The sequence below is a fragment of the Paramormyrops kingsleyae genome, chromosome 3 (assembly GCF_048594095.1).
Source record: "Paramormyrops kingsleyae isolate MSU_618 chromosome 3, PKINGS_0.4, whole genome shotgun sequence".
NCBI lineage: Eukaryota > Metazoa > Chordata > Actinopteri > Osteoglossiformes > Mormyridae > Paramormyrops > Paramormyrops kingsleyae.
In genome coordinates this window covers 21143756-21159446 of record NC_132799.1, presented here as the reverse complement: position 1 = coordinate 21159446, position 15691 = coordinate 21143756, and the positions used below count along the sequence as shown (strand labels likewise).

Here is a 15691-nt window from a genome sequence, read left to right as displayed (position 1 = left end):
TATCGGCAGTTGTTTATTGGAATCGGATTGGAACTGAAAAAACGTGGATCGGCTTATCCCTAAATACTACTTACACTTGACTATGGAATATCTAGCAGAGAAGAGATTTCACAAACTGACTTATTGCAAAGGTGGAATCCTGTGACAATACCACACTTTGATTTTCCGAGCTGCTTAACCTTGATTAGTGCCAACTAGCCTGGAAAGAAGGCATTGGGTGTCCTAGACCATGCTGCTGAGGCATGGCCAGAGGGCTCTGGGGTGGTGAGTGTGTCTCTGTTTGCTAGCTATGCAATGACTTTTCATCACGGTCAGTCTGTTTAGTGCAGGCAACAGTTACAGAGTTGGTCGCCTTGAAGTCTCTATATGACTCTGTTTATTTAGAGAGACACTGAAGGGGGATGGGGGGTGGACTAAGTCACCCCCAATAACATGACCCCCCCTGGGCCTACCTGTCGTGCAGGTGCGTGGGTCTGAGTATTCTTGCTATTTCATTGGATGACACCCTGTTTGTCTTGGGGCTGATCTTTTGGTTGAATGTGGAAGCTTTGACCTTTTCTGGGGGTGGCTGTGGATGCGTTATTCTTAACAGTGCAGTTGGTTTGAGGTCACAGCCCGATTTGTGCAGAAGGGCTGCTGTGCCTCGTTAATGGTGTGACTCCCAACATGTTTGGGGCAAGCCATGGGAAGTAGGAGCATCATGGGAGCTGTGGACTGAAACCCAGTACAGTGCAGGTAGTGTGATGCCGTGCCCCATAACTTGAATACTGCTTTGGAGTTTACACAAGGTAGCCCCTTGCTGGTGTGGTCTAAAAGGTATCTGGCTGACCACCTGCTGGGTGGAGGGGGTGTTATGGTTAGGGGGAATAGAGCAGGTGGGAGAGGGTGCACAGAGTGTTCCTAGTGAGTGTGCTGGATATGGAGAGATGAAAAGGGAAACTGCACCCAGCATCAGGGCCATGCAGAGACTTTTGGAGGAATTTTTTGAGGGGCACAGACAGGGGAGGGGAGGTGGGGACTGTTAAAAGTTGATGTAGTTTGATCATGTTAAAGTTTATCTACTGTGGTGCTGCAGTGCAGGAGTTTATAGATGTCCCCCTATACCCTGTGCCTGTGCCTATTTACGGTTCACCATGAGGGTCTGGGCAACTGGCAAAGTAAAAGCCTTCACCTCACCCCTTCCCCATCGCTGGAATGATCCTCTCTGCATAAGAGTATAACTATAACTATCTTCGATTTTCTGGCTTGTTCGAGCTCTGTCAGCGGGCACCCGGTGTGTTTGAAGGCCTCCTCTGTGCTGCCACAGTGATGGTGCCCCCAGTCACACCGCTTTTCTGTTCACTATGGACCAGCAACAGTAGTGACGCCAGCCTCTGCTTCCCCATGTCACCGTGATGTGGCTGAAGCCCTTATTTTTTATTGCCCTCTCTTCCAGCCGTGTTGTCTTGTCTGCTTCTTGTGTCTCTGAGTTTTATAATTTCACTGTTTCCCCACCATCTGTGCTGTCTCCCTGTGTGTTTAGCGTTGCCCCCCCCCCCACCACCCCACATTGCTTAAATGCAGTGCCAGGTTCCCTGGCAGTGTCATGCTTGAACTTAAACACATTGTTTCACGGAGACTTAATTGGGGACAAGATAAAGAGAGGAAGCCAGTGGCCTTTGTAGTTTTGCTTATTTTTCAACCTTGCAACATTTACTTGTGTTTCATTGCTCTATGGCCTATGTGTGGAGTGCACTTTGTCTTCGCTCAGTACTCAAGTATAGTAGTTTAAATCTCTTTGATTCACTGATTCACTTTATTATTCTCATTGAAAGTTTATTTTTGCTGAAACATTTAATGTCTGTCATTAGCAGATCTCAGCCTATTGATATTTTGTTCTAATTTTGAGGTTTTTATGTGCAGAAGTGTGGTTTCTACATGAATCTGCACAGTATCTCTAAAGGTCTTCAAAGGTCATGTGTGGGAAGCTTTGTTTTTGTGTTGACAGAAAAATGCCAACCTTGCAGGTGCTTCCCCTGCAACTTTTTCGCTTCTGCTTTGTTTGAAAGGTCCAGCCTTGTCTTACCACCACTCCTGTGGGTCTCTGCTCTGCTATACCTGCCAATTTTCTTGATGGGTGGATTTCATTTGGTGCCCTTTTGGGTGGGGTGTTACTGTGTCTGGCTTGTGGCCTCTGATGTTGTCCTGCCTCCCTTCTGCCTCCAGGATTCCATCTTAGTGCCACAGTGGTGTCCCCGCAAGCTGGCCAGTCCAAGGGAGCCTACAACGTAGCCGTGATGTTTGACCGCTGCCGCATCACTTCCTGCAGTTGCACTTGTGGAGCCGGGGCCAAATGGTGTGCCCACGTGGTGGCGCTGTGCCTCTTCAGAATCCACAACGTGAGTTGGGGGTGTTGGTGATGTCATGTGAGGCTGGCTCAGTTAACTGCTGAGGTAAGGGGGCTTTCTGATGATGCCGGTCTGGCCCACTATAGGCCCTGTTCCCAAGGGGCACTGCTGATATGAATCCTTTCTCCACCTTGCCATCACCCAGCTGTGTGCAGTAAGGTCCAGCATAATCCCAGATAACCCACATAAGCAGGGCTATGTCAGGAAGGCCATCCGGTGTAAGACTTTTGCCAAATCAATAGGCGGACAACAGTATGGATTTCCATACCAGATCAGTTGAAGCTCGGGTTAACAACGACCGCCTCCAGTGCTGTTAATCAGCAGGGTTCTGGTGGAAATTGGGCTACTGTTGGCCGAAGGAATAGAAGAAGAGGGGGAAGGTATGTCCGGAGGCAGGAGGAGAAGTGGAAGAGTAGGAAGGATGGAAGTAAGGGTAGGAACTTTGAATGGTGGCAGTATGACTGGTGAAGGGGGAGAGCTATGATCATGAGAAGGACGGTTGATATATTGTGTGTGCAAGAGAATAGATGGAAGGGGAAAAAGGTCATATATTGGAGGTGGTTTCAAATTGTTTTATCATGGTGTGGTTAAGAGGAGAAATGGGGTAGGGGTTATCCTGAAGGAAGAATATGTCAAGTGTTTTGGGGGTGAATATAGTGACCAGTTTGAAGCTGTAAATTGAAGACATGATGATAAATGTTGTTAGTGCATATGCCCTGCAAGTTGGGCGGGAGATGGATGAGAAGGAAAAATTCTGGAGTGAGTTTTTTGAAGTGGTGGAGAGTCTACCCAAGGGAGAGTGAGTGGTGACTCGAGCGGACTTCAGTTAGCTTGTTGGTGAAATGGCTGTGGTGAATACATATTATAAGAATAAGGAGGAGCACAGGGTGACATCTGAGTGTAGGAAGATGCACACAGGTGGATTATATCCTATGCAAGATGGTTAGTCAGAAGGACTGCAAAGTAGTGCCAGAGGAGAGCGTAGCAAGGGAGCATAGGATGGTGGTCTGCAGTATGACTTTGGCGATCAAGAAGAGTAGGAGAGTCAGGGCAGAGCAAAGGATCAAGTGGTGGAAGTTGAAGATGAAGGACTCCAAGGTGGAATTCAGGGAGAAGTTAAGACAGGCACTGGGTCGCAGTGAAGACATACCAGATAGCTGGGCAACTACTGCAGAAATTGTAAAGGAGACTAGAAAGGTGCTTTGTGTGACATAGGGCTGGGCAATATCATATCGATATTATATCGCACATGCGCAATAATCACCAGGGCTTCAGATGACAGACGAAGCATTTGGCTGGACGCCAGCTTTTCGGTGAAATATGGACATTAATTCACGCCCATAATTTGGTAAGAGGATTAGTAGTATGGCTAAAATATTAATGAGATACGTTTTGTGATACCCAAAAGTTAGTAATCTGTATAAACATTGTTTCTTAAATTCAATTAGCGGAGCACCCCACATAATACTGTTTTGGTATACTATGGTTTGGTATATCTCAGTGCAATATACACTGAAGTCGCGGTGAAGAAGAGCAGCCACGATATCTTTTAAAAGAGGAGATCTTGTGGATAAACAACGTAAAGAGATGTCACCGGTGTGGTGGTACTTTTTGCAGTTCAAAGTCTGATACATTTATGAAACATAAGAATATGCCGTATTTATACTAATGACTTTTGGACATCTTACAAAGCCTCATTAATATTTTAGCCATACTACTAAACTGCTTAAATTGTGGGTGTAAATAAATGTACGTATTTCACAGAAAAGCTGGCGCATGACCAAATGCTTCGTCTGTTATCTGAAGCCCTGGCGATTATTGCGCATGCGCGATATAATATGGATATGATATCACCCAGCCCTAGTGTGACATCTGGACAGAGGAAGGAGGACACAGACACTTAGTGGTGGAATGAGGTAGTACAGGAAAGTATAGAGAAGAGGTTGGTGAAGAAGTGAGATAGCCAGAGAGATGAAGAAAGTAGACAGGAATCCAAGGAGATGAGACATAAGGTGAAGAGAGAGGTGGCAAAGGCTAAAGATAAGGTGTGTGGTGAGTTGTGTGAGAAGTTGGACACTAAGGAGGGAGAAAAGGACCTGTACTGATTGGCTAGGCAGAGGAACTGAGCTGGGAAGTTATGGTGATAAAGGATAATGATGGAGGCATACTCACAAGTATGCAGTATGTTCAGCGAATGGAAGGAGTACTGAGTACTTTGGGGGGGTTGATGAATGAAGAGAATGAGAGAGAGAAGGTTAAATGAGCTGGAGATAGTGAATCAGGAAGTGCAAAGGGTTAGCAAGGAGGGAGTAAGGACAACTATGACAAGGATGAAGAATGGAAAGGCTCTTGGTCCAGATGACATACCTGTGGAAGCATGGAGGTGGCAGTAGAGTTTAACACAATCTTGGAAAGTGAGAGAATGCCTGAGGTGTACCAATTTTCAAGAATAAGGGTGATATGCAGAGCTGTAGTATTTACAGAGGGATAAAGTTGATAAGTCACAATATGAAGTTATGGTAAAGAGTAGTGGAAGCTAGGTTAAGAAGAGAAATGATGATTAATGAGCAGCAGTATGGTTTCATGCCAGGAAAGAGCACTACAGATGCAGTGTTTCCTCTGAGGGTTTTGATGGAGAAGTACAGTGAGGGAAATAATTATTTGACTCCCTGTTGAATTACTAACTAGACCCATTTATTAAAAAATGAGAAGTCTGTAATTTCACTGGTAGGTTTATTTTAACAACAGAAGACAGATTTTCAACAGAACAAACAAGAAAAAAATCATTATGTAACAGGTACAAATCAGTTTGTCATTTATCTAGGGAAATAATTATTTGATCCCCTACAAGCCAGCAAGAAATTAGGTCAAGTATATGTGCACTAACACAACACAAGTAGTACTTAAGTATTAACAGATACCAAGCCAGCATTGTCATTTAATGGCATTACTTTGTTAAACAATATTCTTGGGTCACTAACCTGTCTACATCTTCAGCCTTATCACCATGGGAAATAACAACGAGCTGTCTAAGGACATCAGAGACAAGATTGTTGAGCTTCACAAATATGGAATGGGCTACATGACCATCAGCCAGCAGCTTGGTGAGAAAGTGACAACTGTTGTTGCAATTATTCACAAATGGAAGAAAGACAAAATAACTGTCAATTACCCTCGGCCAGGGGCCCCAGGGAAGATCTCATCACATGTGGCATCAATGATCTTAAGGATGGTGAGGGCTAACCCCAGAACTACACGGGAGGAGCTTGTTAATGATCTCAAAGCAGCAGGGACCACAGTCAACAAGAAAACCATCAGTAACACATCATGCTGTTACGAATTTAAATCCTGCATTGCTTGCAAAGTACCCCTGTTCAAGAGGGCCCATGTTCAGGCCTGTCTGAAGTATGCTAGTGAACACCTGAATAATTCCAATGAGCTTGAAAGAATGTGATGTGGTCAGGTGAGACCAAAATTGAGCTATTTCACATCAACTCTACTCATTGACTATAACCCCAAGAACACCATCCCTACCGTCAAATACTGAGGTGGAAACATTATGCTTTGGAGGTGTTTTTCTGCCAAGGGTACAGGACAGCTGGACCACATCGAAGGAAAGATGGGCGGAGCAATGTACCGTAAAATCTTGGATGAGAACCTCCTTCCTTTAGCCACCCGTTCAGCGGGTGGGTCTTCCAGTAAGACAACGACCCTAGGCATACAGCTAAGGAAACAACAGAGTGATTCACACTAAGGTCATGTAGTGCCCTAGCCAGTCTCCGGACTATAATCCCATAGAAAACCTATGGAGGGAACTCAAGCTTCGTCTATCCAAGTGACAGCCTAAAAACCTTAAAGATTTGAAGGAGGTCTTCAAAGAGGAGTGGATGAAAATTCCTGATGATCTGCATGCAAACCTGGTGACCAACTACAAGAAACGTCAAACAGCTGTGCTTCCAAACAATGGTTATTACACCAAATACTAAAGCACGTGTTCCAAGGGATTAAATACTTATTTCTTGAGATGAATGACAAATTGGTTTGTAACTGTTACATGATGATATTTTCTTGCTTGTTTTGTTGATAATCTATCTTTTGCTGTTAAAACAAACCTACCAGTGAAATAATAGACTTCTCATTTATTTATTAATGGGTCAACTGAAGAATTCAGCAGGGGGTCAAATAATTATTTCCCTCACTGTATATAGAAGGGCAGAAGGGGTTCATTTGTGTCTTTGTGGACTTGGAGAAAGCATATGACAGGGTACCTTGAGAGGAGTTGAGGTATTGCATGGGGAAGTCGGGAGTGGCAGAAAAGTATGTAAGAGTGGTACAGGATATGTATGAGGGCAGTGGCACTAGTGAGGTCTGTGGTAGGAGAGACCGATACCTTCAAGGTGGAGGTGTTATTACATAAAGGGTCAGCTCTGACCCATTTCTTGTTGGCTGTGGTGATTGGCTGGTTGACAGGCGAGATCAGACAGGAGTACCCATGTACTATGATGTTTGCAGATGGCATTGTGATCTGTAATGAGAGTAGAAAGCAGGTGGAGGAGACCTTGGAGAGGTGGAGATTTACTCTAGAGAGGAGAGGAATTAAGGTCAGTGGTACTAAGACAGAATTCATGTGTGTGAATGAGAGGGAGGACAGGAAGGGTGAAGATGCTGGGATTAGAGGTGGAGAAGGTGTAGGAGTAATACTTGGGATCAACAGTTCAGAGTAATGCGGAGTGTGGAATAGAGGTGAAGAAGAGTGTAGGTGGGGAGGAGTGGGTGGAGAAGATTGGCAGGAGTTACTTGTGACAGACTGGTATCAGCAAGAGTTAAAGAGAAGGTGTACAAGATGGTAGTGAGATCAGCTTTGTTGCATCTGTTGGAGACTGTGGCACTGACGAAAAGACAGGAGGCAGAGTTAAAGATGTTAAGATTTGCATTGGGAGTGACCAGGATGAACAGGATTAAGAATGAGTATATTAGAGAAAGACCACAGGTTGGATGTTTTTGAGACAAAACCAGAGAGGTGAGATTGCTTTGGTCTGGACATGTACAGAGGAGAGATGCTCGGTATGTTGGGAGAAGGATGCTGAGGATAGAGCAAAAGGAAAAGAGGAAGGCCTAATAGGAGGTTTATGGATGTGGTGAGAGAGGACATGCAGGTGGTTGGTGTGTAAGAGGAAGATGCAGAGTACAGGCAGAAATGGAAACAGATGATCTGCTGTGGCAGCCCCTAACGGAGCAGCTGAAAGAAGAAGAAAAGTCCAGTTGGCCCAGTCCTGCCAATGCTGGATAGTGGGCTGCAGAGCATTGTTGTTTAGCCTCTTGAGCAGGCTCTGTCTCAGTCAGTCAGTCAGCTCTTTGTTTTAAAGACCCCCAGATGTCCTTCTGCTGCCTAACACACGTCCCTGTGGGCCTACATGAGCCTTGTTAGATACAGCAGGGATCCCACTGGATTAGCAGCAGTAATTCGACACTCTTGGCCCCTAGACAGAGGCCCTGCCCCCATCTCCATCTGCGGTTTTGTGTCTATAGTACGTCATCATGGGGCTTCAGGTGCCAGCGATCATGCTGCAGGTCTGCATGCCGCATTTTACTTGTGAAACTGGCATGATTGCAGATGGCAAAATACTCATGCCCTTTAGCCAGCCTGCTTGTGTGAACAGTGTCATTTGATTTTACGGGGCATGTCCTTGTTGATTTTCGCAGCTGTGCACCCCTGCAGAAATCCCCCCCTTATGGGCAGTAGCCTGTGTCTTTACTCAGGGGCTGTGACTCAGGTGGTGGGGGTGCTAGGGAGCCTGCCTAAAATGCCTAATAATTGGACTGGTTAAGGAATGGGTCCAGTAAAATATCTGGCTGTGCGCAGTGGAATTATTTTATTATTATTATCTGTGCTATCAGCATGGTTTGTTTTATCAAAAGCCACAAGTGTTGACAGGAAATAGCTGCAGAGAGATACCTGTCCAGAGGCACAATGACCAGTCATCCTTGTCCTCAGAGTTGCCAGCTCACTTGGCCTCCTAGTCGTTGAACTAAGTCTCTAGTGTCATATGTCCCTGATATGAGTGTGTATAGGGATGGGGTATCTTGCTGTGGTGACACAGCTTCTGTCTTGTTGGGGGAGGGCAGGGTCACACTGTCTGACTGTTGGTCCCCCCCCCACCCCACTCTCCCAGGCATCAGCAGTGTGTCTGCGAGCCCCCGTCTCTGAGTCTCTGTCTAGGCTGCAGAGAGACCAGCTGCAGAAGTTTGCCCAGTACCTCATCAGCGAGCTTCCCCAGCAGGTAAGAATGCCGCAGCGATACACGAACACGCATTTCTGCCTTCGGGTGCCTGCCTGTGAGCAGGCAGAGCTCTCAAGCATGATTTCAGGGCTCGCTGAGATGCTTATCCAGACCCTGGCTGTGCCCTTGGCGACTGGCCTCACTTTGTGTTGGCGCTTTGTCCCCATGGCACACTGGTGTCTTTGTGCCACTGTTGTGCTGCACGGTCACTTGTGAGGCCCTGTTCGTGTAGAGTTACTTGCCGTGCAAAGGTCACAGTGTCCAGTGGCACAATGCACTCCATGAAGGGGGCCTGACTTGCGCTGGGGGCTGGCATGTGTCCCTCCTCCCTCGTGTGTGTGTGTATCCCTCTGTTTGAGACCTGGAGCTCTCCCGTTGGAGGTTGGAGGCATTGAGAGATGGAGCTCTGATGTCGGTCCATTTCAGATATTGCCCACTGCACAGCGCCTCCTGGATGAGCTTCTGTCTTCCCAGTCCACTGCCATCAACACAGTGTGTGGAGCACCAGGTGAGTCTGCTGACTGGGATTGCAGCCACACTCATATGTGCCCTGCTCCCTTTAAAAATGCAGTAGTGTGATGTGTCTCCAGAGACCCACCCACACCAGTGGCATGCTGGCACTGTCTGTCCTGGTATTTGATTGGTGAGTCCCTGGTGTGCCCAGATCCCACTGCGGGCCCGTCGGCCTCAGACCAGAGCACCTGGTACCTGGACGAGTCCACACTCAGTGACAACATCAAGAAGACATTGCACAAGTTCTGCGGCCCGTCACCTGTGGTGTTCAGGTGGGCTTCATGACTTTTTGTGGGCCTCACCCCGGTACTGGCCCTCATAGACGTTTGGCCGCACCTGATCACTGTTTTTCCATGCCCAGTGATGTGAACTCCATGTACCTGTCCTCCACGGAGCCGCCTGCTGCCGCCGAGTGGGCCTGCCTCCTGAGGCCCCTGCGGGGACGTGAGCCCGAGGGCATCTGGAACCTTCTGTCCATAGTCAGGGAGATGTTCAAGAGGAGGGACAGCAATGCAGCCCCACTGCTGGAGATCCTGACAGAGCAGTGCCTGACGTACGAGCAGGTAGCACATTCGCTGGGCCCACTGCCTGGTCCCCCAGACCTCAGCAGAGCTCCAGCTGCATAGTGTCCGCCTGAAGTTCTAAATGCTTATCTCGATGCTGCATTAAGCCGTGATGGTTGATTCCACAAAATGGGTGCCATTTGCCTGTTATAAATCTTCAACATTAAGTTTCATTTTTTCATCCTTTTCAACACTGAATCTAATAGCACACATATTTAACTATTCAAAATGTGCACTGGTCAATCTCAGGTAACTTTGTTTAATTTTTTCAAGGTGGAAATGGTTGCAAATTTCTCAATCCTGTTACCAAAGCCTCAACCAACTGTTTAAATGTCATTTGAAAAACATATCAACTACTTCTTTTTGTGTTCCCCTGGATAAAGTGTGTATTTTAAAGAAATAATTGGCTACAAGTTCAAAAAATATATTTGTGGTAAAAATAAAAATAAAAAAATCACTATTTGCATGCAAGTTGTACAGAACAGAAAGTAGCAGGACTGAGTTTTATCATAACATTAGCAAATTCAACATTGAACATTAGCTACATCATTAAACCTGGTAGTATGATAAACATTGAGTACATTCAAGTAACTTGCCAAAGATGTTTTTTAAAAGAAATAAATGAATTAATTAAATCTAACAAATAATTTGGGTAACAGGACTGAACATTGAGTTTGACCGCATCAGACATATGTATGATATCGTCAAAAACACAGGAAAGAAAGTAAAAGAATTTACTTTTGGTTTTCCAATGTGTTCTTCAGGCGATTGAGATGATACAAGTTCCAGTTGAACGTGCCACTTGTGGAATATGCCAGATTTTTTAGGGACCAAAATGTATTAGGGATATGACTAAAATGTGTATTTTGACTAGTATATTATAGATTTACTATAAGGAAAATGTATTTAAAGCATAAATGGAAAATATGGGCTGGTTACCAAACTTTGGTATTTTTATGGTACTGACCAAAATGCCCCAATCCTATCAAGAATCAAAAAATTAATTTTCTTTTGGTGCCAAATTCCAGTACAGAAACTGTAAATCTCAGCGTCTGTGAGCTAATAAGCATGCAGCATACGAGTATAAAGGTCTAAAGTCGCTGGTTTTTGGCTGTCTTGCGTTTCATTTCATGAGCGCGTCATATAGGTTGGAGAAAAAACATATGCCCAGAGACAAACTTGCAAACTGGTTTGTGTGTGTGTTGTCATTTTTCTTAGTGCCTAAAAAATCAAAAGTGATTTTGATTTTGATCAGGGCTCTCAAGTCTCACGCATTAACTGTGAGGCACACGCATTTCAACCAGTTCACACACTCACAGAAGCAAGGAATAATGCCCACCAAGGTGTCCTAGTGTATATATAATTAATGGGCGAGGTGCAGTCATACGGAGTGGACTTTTCCGCCAAGTTCATAGCTGTATCGAGTTAGACAGCGTTATTAGCCACCTACCAGCCAATCAGAAAATAACATCTGTTGCATGTGATTCTGCTTCAAGCATGTTATTACATGGAGGCACACACATACGGAGAGCAGTCAGGGTGGAAAGTGGCAGAGCAAGAATTGATAAATGCAGTAGGCAGAATCATGAAACACATGCTGCATCCCTAACAGATGTAATCGTACTTCAGACTTTTGATGAAACTTGAGAGCCCTTGTAAAATACAAATAAAAGGCTGTGTTCTGTTATTATCGTGGTCGATCCCCATAACTACCCGATAACTAAAAAAACGTGTTCAAATAAAAGATTAGTGCTGTAACATTTTAAAGAATTTTTGTTGAAATTGATTTAAAAACATATTGGTATTGAAAAACATATTGTTCAGGAACTGGCATCGAAATCAAGGTATCATTCTGGTACTGGTAGCGAAAAAATTTGAAAGATGCACAGTCCTACACACAATGGTGCAAAAAAAGATGATTTCTGAAGATATTCATTTTCATGATGTGCAGGATTGGTGAGCAGAGACTGGTGACATACTCTGTTTCAGTGTTCTAGGGAGTTTATACATATAATGTCCTGGGGACAGAAATGGCACCAATTCGGTGCAGTGGCCCATACATCAGTTGGCTGAATTAAATCCTTTGCATTTGTACATTGTACAGGATGTTTGTCTTCAGTAGAAATCTGTAATAGTCAAATGATTCAGACTAGACATCAGCTCCAGAGAGTATGATGGATTAGGTATGCAATTTGTACATTGAACAAGTATCATATTGTACTGGAGCTGAGAAAGGAAATATGATTCTTTTTTATTGTGATAATGGAAATATTACAAGAATAAATGCATAGCCTAATGTTTAGTATATTACAGCTGCATCTGCAGCGTAATATACTAAATATACAGCTGCACCTGTTTTTTTTTATCCATTCTGAAATGACAGAAAAGCAGGAATATGTCAATCAGCATGTCATGTTTTACTAAGGCTTGATGTAGACTGAAATAGTTTTATGTCCTGATTTAGAGAATATTTACATTAGTGTTTATCATCTAAGAAGAAGGTTAGGGAGGCTTCAGCTTTATAGGCAACGGTAAAGTTTTACTTGCGATTACCTCCTGGATGCTGCTCTTACAATGCCGTGATGCCCTCTATCCTACAATTAGACTAATAAAATGTGTAGCCTATGCTGCCAAATGATTCTGTTCCATTTAACAAAAAAGTTAGTTATCTCTCTTTTGAGAAAATAGTAAATTATGTACACACACACAAACATTATTATTATTATTATTATTATTATTAATAATAATCATAATATTAATAATAATAATAATGCAATATTTTCTACAAAGACAGTGAATGGTACTGTGGGGATAAATGTTTTAAATCATTTTTCATTATTAAACAATATATCCTGGTGAATTCTCATTACTGAAATGCATCCTGATCCATTATTCTATTGCTCTTTTTAATTCCCCTGTATAAGTAAAAGAAAGTTATGCAAGGTCATGTAAAAATGTGTGTATTTATGCTGGATAGGGATATTTTTGGAATTAACAAAAAATTATTGATCACACTAAATTTTCCTCATCACAATGCAACTTCATCTGCCCGTTTAAGAACTTCACTGTTCCTTAAAATTAACAAGCAGTCCCATGATGCATCACTTGGGGCAGAAGATTCATAATGGACGCAAGGTCAGTTGCCCTCTCTTCTCTCTGTTTCTGAAATTTTTGTAAAGGACATTGAATCTTCCTCCTGTTAGATTCTCAGTTATCATTACCAATATGGGGTGATAATCTTAAGAAAAATTTACATAATTTTTTTGTGATGGAAAACACAATATTAGACTTCAACATGTAGCAGGGGTAGAGGTCGTGTAGCATTTTAGCATTTCAAGTTATTTGCCAACTTAGCTAAGAGCATCTCGAAACAGTTACTCATGATTTTCATCACCATGTTTGTTATAAGTAATGAGAAGCTATATTGTGGTAATGAGATGTTGTAATGTCCTTTTAATTAATATTTTATTTACTTCTAGCAATTAATATTATATTACCTTCTAAAAATTAACAGTTTATCAACTATGTAATTATTTGATATTAACTATGTGAATAGTGAGATGGTTAATGGCAGTAAGAGAATTGTCTGGCAGTTAATCAGAGGACTTATTCTAGGGCTTTTTTAATGAACATATTAAATGTTTTTTATGATAAATGTTTGATAGATTTTTTTTCCAATTTATCCCCCTCTGCCCAAAGCTCACTGCCAAGGATGCAGGCTGCATCAGGGTCAGAGAAGTCTCCTGCTTCTGCAAAAACTGGTGTGACTGCTTCACTCCACTTCACGCATTACAGTGGCGCAGAAAAGGAATGAGGAGAAGCAGACAGAAGAGCAATTGAAGTTTGGGCATGGGTGGAGACATTTATCCAGGCACTGTTACACAGTAGTGATGGCCAAATGAAGCTTCATGAAGCATTTGTTGGATTTTTTGCCCTCACCAGATGGTGCTCTTGGTTTTCTCTGGCCCATGCTTTGAGCCCTTTTTTGAACCAAAATCACCATCTTGCCGGGTCAGAAAATACAGCAAATGGGTCATGAAGCTTCATTTGGCCATCACTATTACTAATGTGAATTAGTTATGTTCTATTTATCCTAATGGCCTATTCCATTAAGTGAAATGAAATCTTTCACATTACCACAACATAAAATCGCATCCTCTGCAATGGACTTTTCATTACCGTTATGCATGAAAATAAAGATATTTTAATATTTAAATTTTTCAGAGAAATCAGTTTATTATATTCTTAACTGTGCTCCATGTATGTTCCGCAAACTACTTGTAATAAAAAAATCATTTGAAAAATTGGGCTCTAAAATAACCTTTGTATATCAGTAATGAAATTTGAAATGTGATTAAAAATACAAGAAAAACTACCTTTGATGCATTGTTCTATTCGTTTAATACGGTCATTTGGGTAAATGTGAAAAATTCAGCAAAAAAGATTTTTTATTTTTTTTTGGTCTGTTTTCTTTTTTGACCTTATTGGTAATGAGCTTTATTCTGGATCGTGAAACTATGAAATGGGAATAAAATTAATTTTTTTCTGTGTAACTTTTCTGAAATAATAACTACATTACATTATGTATAAATACATTATGTTTTAGTCACTGGAGTCAAAAAAAAAAAAATCTGTCATATTATGTTGCTTATATTCTGATGTCACTTTAATACAGTTTGTGAGAATCATGCATATCATCCATGTCCTTTCTTAGGTTCCATTTAATTTAATCAGTTTTACTTGCCTCTTTGAGCAGATAAGCAGATGAATAGCATTGTGAGGGGCGTAGGGCTTCTACACTGTGGATGTGGCTAACAATCGCATCCATCCCACAGATCATTGGCTGGTGGTACAGCGTGCGCACCTCAGCCTCGCACAGCAGCGCCAGTGGGCACACGGGACGCAGCAATGGCCAGTCTGAGGTGGCAGCACACGCTTGTGCCAGCATGTGTGACGAGATGGTAGTCCTTTGGAGACTGGCTGTGCTGGACCCAACCATGAGCCCGCAGAGGTAGGCCTCCCTCATGCATCTCCTTTAGACCAGGAAAACTGTGTATTTCAGCCATAATATGACAATTTTATTATGCTGCATTTATTGCTTACTGAATGTATTTGAAGGTATGCTTGATGGAATCTTTTTTCTGGTAAAGTACAATATGCAAACTGAAATATAAATAGCAATGTTCAGGAGGACTGCACATTTGCTCTTGGATGTCTGAAAACAGCAGCCATGTGCCCCACTGACAGCTTCACGAATTTCAGGCATTTGGTTAGTAGGTATGAGTCTTGTCTTATATCATGGGGTGTGGAGAGGCATGGACAGAGAATGGGCTTAAAGCCTCTGTGAGGTAGTTTTTATTTCCATGGGTGCCTGCAGCAAGCCTAGAGGTCCAAACACAAGAGGGAAACAAGATGAATGGAAAAGCCCCACGAGGGCACAGCGAAGTGGGCAGGAAGGCAGGCGTCAGGCGGCAATATCCTCTGCAGCTGACAGTGTCTCCCAGATAGGAGTGATAAGGGAGCCGTGAGTGCGGGAGAGTTAGGCACATAAGCACAATAAAACATATTTACAAGTAAATCATATTATTTCACATGGGCAGGTATTAACTGCCACTTACAAGATATAAGTCCTTCATGCACAAATTCAGCCTTCGCACACAAATTTAACGTTTGAGAGTAGTACAGTTAGCTGTGAGTGAGAAGCATTGCTTGCTCAAATCAACCTGACTTTTGACAAATTGGGAGTGGGAGACCCTGACCCTCTTATGATTGGTCACTTTCAATGTGATTACACCCACACGAACCTCCATGTCCCTTGATTGACAGCTTCCCTTAACTGAACACCTAGCTTAGAGTTTGGCTAAAGGTCATCCAGATCTACGCTCCTTTTCCAATGGTGGTGGTAGTGCACAAAATATTGTTTTTCATATTCATCTAACATCCCAGT

At 43.0% G+C, this 15691-nt stretch overlaps 1 protein-coding gene across 5 annotated transcripts in view; it reads left to right on the top strand.

Moving 5' to 3' along the window:
- Positions 1-15691, top strand: part of zswim8 (zinc finger, SWIM-type containing 8) — a 56663-nt gene that overhangs the window by 14687 nt on the left and 26285 nt on the right. For all 5 annotated transcript variants that reach the window (XR_011989524.1, XR_011989523.1, XR_011989522.1 and 2 more), the window contains exons 4-9: positions 2206-2378; positions 8561-8668; positions 9095-9176; positions 9333-9453; positions 9543-9744; positions 14580-14755. Coding sequence is in view for 1 of the 5 variants with exons in the window: in XM_023821536.2 (XP_023677304.2) it covers positions 2206-2378; positions 8561-8668; positions 9095-9176; positions 9333-9453; positions 9543-9744; positions 14580-14755 (862 nt within the window). In the remaining 4 variants the exon portion in view is untranslated. The remainder of the gene's footprint in view (positions 1-2205; positions 2379-8560; positions 8669-9094; positions 9177-9332; positions 9454-9542; positions 9745-14579; positions 14756-15691) is intronic.